At 57.1% G+C, this 13,138-nt stretch overlaps 1 protein-coding gene across 3 annotated transcripts in view; it reads left to right on the forward strand.

The window, feature by feature from the left end:
• Scube3 (signal peptide, CUB domain and EGF like domain containing 3) overlaps positions 1-13,138 on the forward strand; it is a 37,248-nt gene that overhangs the window by 12,271 nt on the left and 11,839 nt on the right. Inside the window, exons 4-20 of one of the 3 annotated variants that reach the window (XM_075979687.1) lie at positions 1,067-1,201; positions 2,036-2,161; positions 2,345-2,461; positions 4,283-4,330; positions 6,155-6,271; positions 7,796-7,918; positions 8,243-8,359; positions 9,052-9,177; positions 9,404-9,520; positions 9,657-9,761; positions 9,929-10,045; positions 10,319-10,474; positions 10,661-10,876; positions 11,222-11,383; positions 11,591-11,758; positions 12,270-12,431; positions 12,669-12,866. In XM_075979687.1, the coding sequence (XP_075835802.1) occupies positions 1,067-1,201; positions 2,036-2,161; positions 2,345-2,461; positions 4,283-4,330; positions 6,155-6,271; positions 7,796-7,918; positions 8,243-8,359; positions 9,052-9,177; positions 9,404-9,520; positions 9,657-9,761; positions 9,929-10,045; positions 10,319-10,474; positions 10,661-10,876; positions 11,222-11,383; positions 11,591-11,758; positions 12,270-12,431; positions 12,669-12,866 (2,310 nt within the window). The remainder of the gene's footprint in view (positions 1-1,066; positions 1,202-2,035; positions 2,162-2,344; positions 2,462-4,282; positions 4,331-6,154; positions 6,272-7,795; positions 7,919-8,242; positions 8,360-9,051; positions 9,178-9,403; positions 9,521-9,656; positions 9,762-9,928; positions 10,046-10,318; positions 10,475-10,660; positions 10,877-11,221; positions 11,384-11,590; positions 11,759-12,269; positions 12,432-12,668; positions 12,867-13,138) is intronic. The other 2 variants (XM_075979689.1, XM_075979688.1) reach the window with 2 other exon arrangements.

Here is a 13,138-nt window from a genome sequence, read left to right on the forward strand (position 1 = left end):
CAGGATAGGGGTACCCATGGGACTATGAATATCAGTTCTGGGTCTTTCTAACCCCACTTCTCACCAAGAACTAACCATAGAGATTGAGAGAGAGGAAAGAGAGAGAGAGAGTACTGAGAGGGTCAGAGTTACAACAGTCTGTGTAAGGTGTGGGTTCAAAGCCTCAACCATCTCTTTAACTCTTAGGGAACCCTTGAGAAAATTGTCCATGTGGTGGGCCTCAGTTTCCCCAGGGAGAATCAGGATGGCAGTAGCCAACATAGAGATGGAGCTACAGAAGTGAGCTGTCAGGGTGAGCTTGGCTCTAGGGCTGGTGACTTGGTGGCATCCTATTGTTCCTCCTCAGCCATTCAGGGTGTGGCCTGGTCACCTTCCCCACCCTTCCATACCACACTGCCAGGCTTTGTTTTGTTAAACCAAAATAGGAGAAAAGCTAGGAACTGTGGCAAAGAGCCCAGGCCCGGGGGGAGGGGAAGAAGGCGGAGGTTGTGGCCGGTCCACAGAATGGTCCTTGCCTCATGATGACTTGTGACTCAGCTGTCATTCCCGCCATTGTCGGCACCACAGCCATTCTGCTGCCTGAGGACAGAGCCATTTCCAGGTTCCTGGCTGTCATCACAGCTAGGGGCCACTCCTGGGTCCGCCACTGCCAGCCGGTGTGACTAATCTCCATCCTTGTCGTCCGCAATGTTCCTCTCACCCTGGCTTCCCTCCTGACCCCGGCACTCAGGCCCAGGGTTGTGTGTTCTGTATACCACATGCCTGAGGTGCCAGAAGAGGACACTAGGTCCCCCAGGACTGGAGTTAGAGGCAGTTAGCTGCCATGTGGGGACTGGGACTAGAACTTGGGTCTCATTGCTGAGCTGTCGTCTCTCCAGGTTTGACGACCCCCTCTCTACTGTGTGGGGGAGGGATCCAGTCCTCACCTCGGCTAGCTATGTGGGATGCTCCCCACCCTACCTGAGCTCTAATCTGCATTCCTCTTCACAAGTACGGGACTGCTTGCTAAGGTGGCCCAGTCTCTGGTGCTGCCACCGCAGCCCCACCAATCACCTGTCTTGCACAGATGTGGATGAGTGTGCTGAGGGTAACGGTGGCTGTCAACAGAGCTGTGTCAACATGATGGGCAGCTACGAATGCCACTGCCGAGAAGGCTTCTTCCTCAGCGACAACCAGCATACCTGCATCCAGCGGCCAGAAGGTCAGCCCATGGCCTGGGAGGCCCCCAGGCTTCTCTACCCCACTTTTCCTCTACACCCTTCTAATTTCTTAATGTAGTCACGGCCTAAGGGCTCCACACACAACACTGTATTAGAAAAAGAATCTAGGGGATAAATCTGGGATCAGGTCATTGCCTGGAACTGAGGTTACTTTGGGGCGTTCTCTGGCTCGGCTGTGATGGGGACCCTGTTGGTGGGCATTCATCTATAAGCTGCCACTTCTCAGGGACAGCCTCACCAGTGTCCCCTTCCATGGCTTGGATGGAGGAAGTTGTCAGAGGGAGCCTGGAGTGTGTGCTGCCTACTCCTTCTTTCACTGGGATCTGATGTCCCCAGGGCAATAGTTCTGGTCTGCTTTGTATCCAGTGAGCAGCCCTGCCTGTGGGAGGAACTTAATATTCGTGCCATAGCCAGGCTTGATGGTGCATACCTCTAAGCCCAGCACTCGGCAGGCAGAGGCAGGTGGATCTCTGAGTTTGAGGTCAGCCTGGTCTATAGAGTGAGTTCCAGGACAGCCAGGGCTACACAGAGAAACCCTGTCTCCCTCTGCCTCCCCGACAAAGTGGCATAGTAATCACCTCTGCTAGTTAGTTCCCGCTTTATCAATCTGATTGCTATTTATCTTCAGGTTTCTAGTCCCGGTTTAAGCTCTTTGAGCAAATAGGTCCTGGTTTAGATTTTCCTGGGTCATTCCTAAATCCCAAGCAGCTCTGGATTTCGGCTGACCCTCACAGTGTCCTTAGCCCCAGCTGGCCCCGCCCCTCTGCGGCCTCCAGGTGCAGCAGGAGCACCAGGCTCTGCTCTTCCCTTTGCAGAAGGAATGAACTGCATGAACAAGAACCACGGCTGTGCCCACATCTGCCGGGAGACTCCCAAGGGCGGCATTGCCTGTGAATGCCGCCCTGGCTTCGAGCTCACCAAGAACCAGCGGGACTGTAAACGTGAGACCTATGAGGGCAGGGGCGTGGGGGGGGTGCGGCTCAGTAGCCAAAGGGCAGGGACAGGAGGACAGGAGGAAAGAGGCCGGGGGAGGAGGGAGGCGTGGAAGGACGCAGAGAGGAAGCAGCCTCGCTGACCCGCAGCACAAGGGGAAAGCTGGCTGACAGGTCTCCCTCTCTGCACAGTGACCTGCAACTATGGTAACGGTGGCTGCCAGCACACATGCGATGACACGGAGCAGGGTCCCCGGTGCGGCTGCCATGTCAAGTTTGTGCTCCATACTGACGGGAAGACATGCATCGGTGGGTGAAGCTAGGGAGCAGCTCAAGGCACTGTGACAGGGTGGGCGCAGGGACTGGGGACTGCGGGGGGGGGGTCTAGGTGCCGGACCTAGTAACTGCCGAGGGATGACGACCCACGTAATGGCAGGTCCAGTAAGGGACAGGACTCCGGGAGACTAAAAGGCACACTCAACCCTCCGCCCTCCCCAGGAGTCCCACCCTCCTTTCCCTCCCAGGCTATAACATTGCCAAACTGGGACCCATTAGCAGAAGTTCTGGTCAACAAGACTGCAGGGATGTCTTGAGGAATTCTGGGGTGGTCAGTGTGGGGAGGTGGGGACTGGGACAGGCAGGTGTCCCCACTGTGGAACAGGCCAGGACATACTGCTTGTCCCTAGAGCAGCCAGTCGTGGGCTGACAAGTAGGGTGACTCCGGCCACCGCTTCCTCTCCACCCCTGCAACTCCATCCCTTTCCTGCCCCTCACCTGATGCCCCCAGGCTCACCTCCCACTCCCCGACCACTGGAGCCTGTGGCTGCCCGCACCCCTCAGCTGCTGCAGCCTTCCACCCCCTGCTGCCTGAAACCCATCTCCTGAACTCCTACGCCTGACCAGTCTTCACATACCCTGAATGAGCTAATTCCTTCAAGTTACCTTTTGGATTCCCTCCGTTGCCATTTCTTCAGTGGCGAGATGACTGGACAGTGTGTCCCCTTGGAGAAGTAGGAAATGAAAGGGCTTTGGCCAGAGTTGAGGCAGGGTCTCCAGCCATGCATGGAGAGGCATACCTGCTCTGTGGGCATGGGCACTTATGGAGAGCTGTCCGTCTGGTGGGCTGTAGCAGGCAGGGGGTGGGGGGAAAGGTGAGCACGGTGGCTCTGTGTTCTGTGTGTCCAAGACAGATTCAGGTTCGGACCGATCAGTCCATTGCCCCTGTCCTCTCCACGTCCGCCACAGACGGGAGCAGACGGGCTCACACAGGTTGCCGGCACTGCTCGAGATATGTGTGGATCGAAAGTGCCCCTCTAACGAAAAGCTCTCCTGCTCTCGCTCCCCCCCCCATCCCCTCTAACTCTTCAAGGACCCTAAAACAGGTTCAGGTCTTCCTAATGCCTTCTCCAGCTGGGTTAGTCCAGCTCCTTTCATATTCTCCTCATAGGGCTAATTTGTCTGCTTTGAAAACCTCCCACCACCCTTTGGACACACCCACATACCCCCATATTCTCCCAGAAGAAACCACATGTGGTCCCTGGGGAGAAGAGACAGAGGTCCCATGGGGAAGAGGCAGAGTTCCTTCTTGGGTTTCTGTTTGAATGTTCTCAAACATGGCTGCTTTTTGAAAATGCCCGTATCAAGCTTGACCTCTCCAACCCGGGACACACTGCACCATCTGGGCGGCAGCAGCAGCAGCGAGGCAGGACAGAACAAACGAGCAGCCTTTTCCCCAGCCCTCTTCCCCTGCTCTGAGGGAGATGAGCTTACTTGCCTTGGCAGGAATTGTCACTGGGTTTACCAGGACGCTCAGAGGGGAAGACTGGGAGTGTAGTTAAAAGAGAAGGTATTTGGGGGGTGGCTGAGTGCAAGCCTTGACATCTCATGCCAGCTTTGCCTCTGACATGCTCTGTGGGGTCGAGACTCAGAACTTCTGTTTTATAGTGTCTTGATGGGGGCCTGATTTCTTTGAGGGTACCAGGCAGGACAAGGCTGGGGAATGAGGCTAAGGAGGGTCACCATGTGGGGCTAGTGGTTTGGACCTTCAGGGTGGAGGGTACAGGGTGGGCCTGGGGCCCAGTGGGCTGCAGTGGCGCCTGCCCCAGATCTAAACAGCTTTTTTACAAACAGGGGAAAGGCGGCTAGAGCAGCACATGCCCACTCAGGCCGTTTCTAATGGTAAATATGTCTGCTCTCCGCTTGCTCTCACTGGCTTGCGAGGGAAGGGCTAACCCGCTGGGGCTCCCACTAACTGCATGCCCAGCAGGGCTTCCCCTGGTAGTGCGAGCACTAGACCCATCAGGTGGTAAGGAACTCGAGTTCCTCAAAGCTGGCCTGGGAACCTTCATGCTGATGTTCTCCTGGTTCCCCTCCTTCCTCATCTGCTTCCTCTTCCTATACCACCTTCTAACACCCTATCCCCTTCCCAGTCATCAGCACCCCCCCCCCGCCCGTCACTGCCTCTAAAGTCTTAGCCAGTGCCATCTTCCCCATCGTTTCCACTAAGCCACTGAGATAAGGGGCATCAGAGTGGGATGTCATCCCCTCTGTGGGTCATCCTGCTTGGGTTCCTACTCTTAGTACACCACTGAGAGCAGCTGCTGATCTCTGCCTGACCTGAGTTTGGATCCTGGCTCTGCCATATTCTCACCAGACAGTCTCGAGCGAGCCCCATCTTCTCTGGCCCTCAGCTTACTCTTCTGCAGAAGGGGGCAGTGATAGTCCTCCTGTGGGTATGATGATCAGGACAGCATGTGGTCAGTGCCTTGCACCAAGGACAGGGCAAGCTGTGTCCTCCTGCCGCCCTCCCTGCTCTGAGCAACTGTCCTGCAGAGGTGGACAACTCTATCCAGCTTCTTGGTCCAGCCTGGCATAGGCACCGTGCCAGTTCTGTGCCCATCCTGGGTCCTCTGGAGGATCTACACACAAACAGGATCTTGTCCAGGCCTTGGGGGCCCTCTTTCCATACTTTGAGCACTTCTGGGAGAGACTGGACTTGAGTTGCTCATGGTCTGGCGGCCTCAGACACAATGAGAGGAGCCCACTGTGGTCGTTCCCAGATCAGGACATGCCAGGGACTCCCAGGCAGAGGTAGGCTTCTTTTGGAGCCCTGGCACGCTGCCCTCATTGGTGACAAGGGTGGACCTGATATCCTGAGAGTAGTTTTCTCTTGTGTCATGGAGGCCTTGGGATGCTAATGGGAGGATGCTCAGTGCCTCTATGACAGGCCGAATCACTCCAGGTCCTTGTGCAGGTTCTTGCAGTACTAGGGCTGATGGCTTTCCTCTCAAAAGCAGCTGTTTGAGTCCCTTTCCCTTGGGCCAGGCCTCTCAGCAGGCTCAGGACCGATGGAGCTCAACAAGGCTCTGAACTCTCTTCTGTGCCCCTTCCACCTTCCCTCTCTGGATTCCTCCTCCCTCCAGCCCCTCCTGTGCGTGCACATTATCTCATCAGTAAAATAGGAGGACCAGACAGCCAGCTTGCTTCCAGGGGGACAGGAGGGTTTGGGAGGAGGTAAAGGTGGATGGCCCAGCTTGGCTATCTCCTCTGAGGTAGGGTGTCAGGCCCGCAGTGTCCGGGAGGGGGATGAATCAATGGGCAGCCATCAGTGTCTTGAGACCCTCTTCCCACCAAACCTCTTAGGAGACTGTCCACCATGAACCCCCCACCCCCAGGATGGGAAGAGACTGGTCTGCCCCTTCTGTTCCCGGGCAGGCCAAGCCCTCCCTTAGCTTTCATCTCTCCTGCCTCCCCACCCCCACCCCCCAGCACATTCCTGCCTGACAGCTCCGGCTTGTACCTGCCTCGCTGCTGTAATCAAGTAGGGGGCAGGGACGTGGAGTGCTAGCTCGCTGGGCTGCACTCCTGAGGATCTGGGCCTCGGGAGGAAGGGGAGGATGGAGCCTGGGGCTTCTGCTTAATGCTCCTGCTGACCTCCGGCGAGGTGGCTGAGGCCTTCCCTCAGGCCAGTAACCCCAACGCTCCCCACACCTCCCTCCACAGAGACCTGTGCCGTCAACAATGGGGGCTGCGACAGTAAATGCCACGACGCCGCGACCGGGGTCCACTGCAGCTGCCCTGTGGGCTTCATGCTGCAGCCAGACAGAAAGACCTGCAAAGGTGAGACCTCAGAGAGGGCAGGAGCAGGGCAGCCTCGCCGGGATGAGGTGGGGCCGAGATTTAGCTCTTATGGAGCCACAACTCCCTTCTCCCAAAGAACCCAGGACAAAGCGAAGGGCCGGCTCCTGTCTACTCTCCCATCTCAGTTCAAGGGGAACAAATCCAGCTAGGGGCACAAAAGTCCAGCTAGCACTTTGTTGCCTTCTGGGCCCAGCCCTCCTTGTTCCTACTCTCACCCCCGTCCTGTCCTGTCCCTGGGAGAAGGTTCCTGCCCTGAATGAACATGGTCACCCCTGAGCTGGAAGGCCATCTGAGCCGACCCTTGCCTGAGGGCATGGGTGGCTTTCACTTTTTGGACCCGCATTCCTCAGCTCTTCCCAGTGGCTCTGGAAGGATCTCTTAGACTGTACTAGGGAGAGTGAGAGTCGGAAGCACCAAAGAGAGCCTGGCTGCCAGTTCTGAGCCCAGCTCCGCGGGCTCCCTCCATTGGACCTAGCTCATAGATATGCTGTGGGGATGGATGAACTGTATACAAATGAGGATTGGCAAGTGGGGACCCTTTGGGCTTGGCTGTCTTTATGGTTAAGTTCCCACACTACCCATTCTACTCCCCTCCTTCCAGTTCACTGGGGTTTGTGGACCGTGAGGGAGAGAGGGGGAGGGAGGCCATTTAGAAAATGATGACTCATCACGTCTGTCTTCTGGTCTTGAGAAGTGGGGACCGGGAAGTAGGGCCGGCTCCTTCTTTGTGTCTTTTGGCCCAGCAGCTGCAGGAGGGGGAGGGCTGGGGCAGCAGGTCAGCCAGCCGCACTCGAGGTTTCCTGCTGGGCAGGACTGTTGACAGGTAGGCCTGCCGAGCGAAGCCCCACCCCCTCCCCTCCAGAAGTGGTGAGTAGCCTGGGTCCTGTCTGCCACCAGCCAGGGAACTTGACCTCAGGAAGGAAGCTGCTCACCCGCCCCTTTCCCTCTGGTACCCGTACCCGACACTGCCAGGCTCCAGTTTCTCCAGTCCCCTGCCTGGCCCCACTCCTGCTCATCTCTCAGCCCCTCTCTCTCTTGAAAGTCCTTTCGACCTAGCATCGTTGCCAGTTCCTCCTCCCTGAGGTTGCCCCTTTCCAGCAAGTCTCTCTAGGCTCAGCCCTCCTGACCCAAGCTGTGTGACAGCGTCCGTGCTACATGCTACGAAAGGAGAGTCCTGTCACCGTCTCGGGGATGGCCATCAGCTGGAGAGTACGGGATGTGGCCCAGCCTGGAGTTCAAATGGCCTCCTGTTCCCCTAACTCCAGACAGTTGTTCACTGCTGGCTTAGGTGGTTCCTGGACTCAACCTCAGGGAATAAAAGGTGTTACCATGGTCAGATATCCTGGACAGGGAAGACATGAGGACAGAGGGTGACAGCCAAGTTAACAGGGACAGACCAGGTCCCTCCTTGACTTTCCTTGTCTCTTCGAGAAAGAGCTCTTGTCTCCTGTTTGCTCCTAGCCTTCAGTATTGTCCTTTGTTGTGTTTTGTCTGCTCCCCCAGACATCGACGAGTGCCGCTTAAACAATGGGGGCTGTGACCACATCTGCCGCAACACAGTGGGCAGCTTCGAGTGCAGCTGCAAGAAGGGCTACAAACTTCTCATCAACGAGAGGAGCTGCCAGGGTGAGCAGGCTCAGGGGACTCTCTGGAGAGGCTCTCGGTTGGGAGAGCTTCTGGGATGGCAGGGTGGAAACCACCCCGTGGACACAGGAACATGAAAAGGCAGTGTTAGCCACTGTCTGATTCTTCCAGATGTGGCCTGCTGCAGCTAGGTCATGACCCACAGGTTCTAGACGCAAACAGAAACTCCAGGCATGGTGCACAGAGGGAGTTGGCCCTGCTCAGTCGCAGATCTGGGGGCAGTCCAGGGTCTCTTTCAGTTCCCTGAAATCCGCCCCCTGAACATGGGGCAGACAGACTCAGGATCTCAAACCCTCGCTCTTCCAGACATAGACGAGTGCTCCTTTGATCGAACTTGTGACCACATGTGTGTCAACACACCAGGAAGCTTCCAGTGTCTCTGTCATCGTGGCTACCTGCTGTATGGTGTCACTCATTGTGGGGGTAAGCCAGCAAGCTCATACCATCCTGCTTCCCAGCCACCTCGGTCCCTCACTTTTCCACCCTCCAAAACTCTTGATAATCCTGTGCTGGCTTGGGGTAATAAGAAATCCCTGGGAGCATGTGTGACGTCTGCATCCGACACCCCAAAGCCAGCTAGCAGACAGGCACCAGGGAGCAGCATCTGCCAGCAGGGTGATTATGTGAGGGTTTCCTGACCCCTAGGCTGGCCTTGAACACACTATGTAGCCAGAGGTGACCCTGAACTCCTGATCCTTCTGCCTTCACTTCCACCATGCCCAGACTCTGCCTCCTAAATTCTACCCTCCCTCCCCATCGCTATTCCCGGAGTCCCACCCTGATTCTCTAGCTCAGTGAGAGGGTAAGAGTGGAAGGCACCGAGATGCTGGTCAAGTTGGCACCTGCTCAACTGTGTCTTTAACCGGGGATAGAGAGAATGGGAGGAGGTTTGCCCTCCCCGCAGGCCAGAGAGCCCTTTACTATCTCTGTGAATGTTTGCTGTGAGCGTGGCCACCTGAGAGATCTGGCAATGCACAGCAGGTTTCTAGAAGGCACCCCTCACCCTGTATCACTCAGTGCGGCTGGACACTTACCTAAGGTCCTCACTTGCGGCCCAACCCCTGGCTCCTACTTCTCCACACCACTGCCAGTCTGTTTCCCTGCTCCCCCCACAGATGTGGACGAATGCAGCGTTAACAAGGGAGGCTGCCGCTTTGGCTGCATCAACACCCCCGGCAGCTTTCAGTGTACCTGCCCAGCAGGCCAGGGCCGCCTTCACTGGAACGGGAAGGATTGCACAGGTGTGTGGCGCCCTCTGCTGGCAAGACCTGGAAATGGCTGGGGATCTGGTGGGAAGATGTGAGGGGCATAGCCGGTTGGATTAGGCATGCCATTCCTGATTCAGAAGTGTCCGGTCTCCTTGGGCATGTCTGTAGTTCTGCACATAGATAATCTTTTTCTCAATTAACCATCTGAGAAGGTGGACAAGGCACGTTCCATAGCCTCAGGCCCTGGTCCCCTTTCTAGAGCCAGTAACCTGTCAGACCAGTCCTGGGGCCTCCAAAGCCATGCTCAGCTGCAGTCGGTCTGGCAAGAAGGACACTTGTGCTCTGACCTGCCCTTCCCGGGCCCGGTTTTTGCCAGGTATGTGGGGAGAGGAGGTTGGAGAGTTTGAGGGAGAAGCTGGCTGTCCGGCACTCCTCTTTCCCCTGGGATTCCTCTAACCATTGGAGGTTGGGGGGGCGGTCAGGTCAGAACTGTGATAGACCCCTTTTCTCAGAGTCCGAGAATGGTTTCACCGTGAGCTGTGGTACCCCCAGCCTTAAAGCTGCTGCAGCCCGAGGCACCCACCCTGGAAACAGCACCACCTCAAACTACTGCCATGGTAAGCGCCTGCCCAGAGCTCCCAGAAGCCCTCCTCTCTGATGCCCCTGGCTTTTGTGGTCCTGCTCCCAGCTAAACTTGACTATAGCCCAGCTTTGAACCACCTCCAACAGCAGCCTCACCCCGCCCCGGCCCCCAGGCTGTGCTGAGCTTTCCTCACCCCTCCAGAGGCTGCAGCCCTATCCGTTAAGCAGCGGGCCTCTTTCAAGATCAAGGACGCGAAATGCCGTTTGCATCTGCGAAACAAAGGCAAAGTGGAGGAAGCCAGCAGAATTCCAGGGCCAGGTCTGGACCTCACTCCAATGGGTTCCACCAATCTCTCCCCGCTACTCAGTCCCCGTCTGGTCCTGTCCAGCGATTCACCTGTACCCTGACAGAAAAGGGGGACGCTGTTGGAGGCTAAGGCCTGAGCAGTTCTCATCATCCCCTTCCACTGGATAAACTAGACCAGGAGAGAGAGGGCCGCCGGGGCTCGATGGGGAAGTGAGAGCTAGGACAGAGAACTCCATCTTCAGTGGGAGCCCCCCAGTCTGAAGTTGACAAGGCCTCTGTTTCTAGGTGGTGCCACTTGCTCAGACTGCCAAGTCACCTTCATCCACCTTAAGTGCGACTCTTCTCGGAAAGGCAAGGGCCGACGGGCCCGGACTCCTGGCAAGGAGGTTACCCGGCTCACCCTGGAATTAGAGGCCGAGGTCAGAGCAGAAGAAACAACAGGTGGGCAGAGGACCAGAGAGGAGGGCACACAGCCTGGGTCCAAAAAGGGGGCACCTGTTCTTTCGGCCTGTGTCACGGCCAGCAGCAAGCTCCTAATTGCCCAGGGCATCCTACTGCCATGGCTCCCTGCCTTCTGCACTGACCACTCTCTCTCCTCTTTCCGATTCCTCGACTGTCTGTTACCAGCTGGCTGTGGGCTGCCTTGCCTCCGGCAGAGGATGGAGCGAAGACTGAAAGGGTCCCTGAAGATGCTCAGAAAGTCCATCAACCAGGACCGATTCCTGCTGCGTCTGGCAGGCCTTGACTATGAGCTAGCCCACAAGCCAGGCCAGGTGGCTGGGGACCGAGCAGAGCTGGCAGAGGTCTGCAGGCCTGGGCAGCACCGAGCAGGCACCAAGTGTGGTAAGAGAGCTTTTTGGGAAGCCATGGGTGTGGGGAGTGGGAGAGCCCCAACTTGGCCCTGGCTCAGAGCAGAGCAGGACCCTTTGCCTCAGGTACAGTTCTTAAAACTGCGAGGCGGAGAAAACCCTCCTGACCACTGTCCTCCCTTCTCTGGTCCCAGGCTGAAATCTAGGACCCCAGGCAGGACCAGCAGCCTCCTGCACACAGATTTGACCTCCCCATCACTAAGCAGGATTCTGTTAGTTCCCTGACAGATTCTCCCCGTATCTGGAAGAGTGGGAAGGGGAGTCTTAGGCCTGGGTGGTGGGAGATGGGGGGTGGCTAGCGCGGCCGACTCTCCCTCAGTCAGCTGCCCGCAGGGAACGTATTACCACGGCCAGACGGAGCAGTGTGTGCCATGCCCAGCGGGCACCTTCCAGGAGAGAGAAGGGCAGCTCTCCTGCGACCTTTGCCCTGGGAGTGATGCCCATGGGCCTCTTGGAGCCACCAACGTCACCACGTGTGCAGGTGCCAGGGGAACAAATAACACAGATGGGGCTAGGGTGGGCACTGGGACGGCCATGGGCATGGGATTTTCCAAAGGGCAGGTCCAGGCTCCAAACCACTCTCCTAGTTGAGGTCCTGGTCATATGCTTCTGTTCCCTAAGACTGGGGTGACCCCATGGAAAGACTTAGGAACAACCCCATCAGAGTTGGGCCCTTGCTCCATTGCAGGTCAGTGCCCACCTGGCCAACATTCAGTAGATGGGTTCAAACCCTGCCAGCCATGCCCACGGGGCACCTATCAGCCTGAAGCAGGACGAACCCTGTGCTTCCCCTGTGGTGGAGGCCTCACTACCAAGCATGAGGGGGCAGTCTCCTTCCAGGACTGTGACGCCAAGGGTGAGTAGGTTACTTAACTCCACCAGGGGCCTCCCTGGCGGTTGAGGAACTGCCCTCCAACACTGTCCAGGTTCCCTGGGCAGCCCTGAGTATGTCATTCCACCATATTCCCGAATAAGTGAGAACACCCCAGCTGCCTAACCAAACACAGCGTCCTGGTCTCAGAAGCCATTTGGGCCGAGCCTGGGGATACAAAGTAACTAATAATCCCACTATTAGACTGCTTTGGAGATTGGGTGGACACCCCCCCTTTCCCCCAGTGAGCTCCTGTATCAGGCTGGCACTGCCCAGTGCCTGCAGGAGGAGGCCTGGTGCCGGAGCCAGCCACTCTGGAGAGTCTCTTCCCTGGCCTTAAATTATGGCCTGGCTGGGAAAGGTAGGACCCTGGAAGAAACCTGGGGGTCTTTGGTCCCTGAGTCTCCATGACAAATGTGTCCTGCCCATCCACCGCCCAGATGCCCACTTCCCTACCACCCGTCTTAGCTCATGCCTTCTTCCCTCCTGCCCGCAGTCCAGTGCTCTCCAGGCCACTACTACAACACCAGCACCCATCGCTGTATCCGCTGTGCCATGGGCTCCTACCAGCCACACTTCCGCCAGAACTTCTGCACCCGCTGCCCAGGAAATACAAGCACTGACTTTGATGGCTCTACCAGTGTGGCCCAGTGCAAGAGTACGTGGGAAGTGGAGAGAGATCTCGGAGCCGTGGGCACAGGATAAGGGATGGGGGGGCATAAACCAGTAGGAAGCTGGGCTAGTGAATGGGTAGGCGGGCAGCAAAGAGGGTGAACTGGCATGGTGGCGACCTTATGCATCTGTCCTCTGCCTTCAAACTCTTCAGCTTGCTCACCATGGGTCCCCACTGACTTTCTGTTGTTTTCTTGCTCTGTCTCCTGGGGTATGGCTGCAGATCGGCAGTGTGGGGGGGAGCTAGGTGAGTTCACTGGCTACATCGAGTCTCCCAACTACCCGGGCAACTACCCGGCGGGTGTGGAGTGCATCTGGAACATCAGCCCCCCACCCAAGCGCAAGATCCTCATCGTGGTCCCCGAGATCTTCCTGCCATCCGAGGATGAGTGTGGGGATGTTCTCGTCATGAGAAAGAACTGTGGGTGACTGCCGAGTGGGCTTGAGGAGGGGGAAGGGCAGTTGGAATTTGGTTGGGGTGGTGATGTTGGGAACCAATGGGAGCCAACGTGAGTGAGGCCTTGGGGCCAGAAGCTGGCGCAGAAGCTGATACAGGCTTGGTGGAGAGCTGCGGAGAGCTGGGAGCCAGTGCTGCCAAATGCATTGCATTGGTCTAACTCTAGTCTTTCTGCCATTGTGATTGTGTGAATGTCAACTTAGCTCACCACGTGACTGCAGTTTCAGGGGTGTAGA

The sequence above is a fragment of the Microtus pennsylvanicus genome, chromosome 7, assembly GCF_037038515.1.
Source record: "Microtus pennsylvanicus isolate mMicPen1 chromosome 7, mMicPen1.hap1, whole genome shotgun sequence".
Classification (NCBI taxonomy): domain Eukaryota; kingdom Metazoa; phylum Chordata; class Mammalia; order Rodentia; family Cricetidae; genus Microtus; species Microtus pennsylvanicus.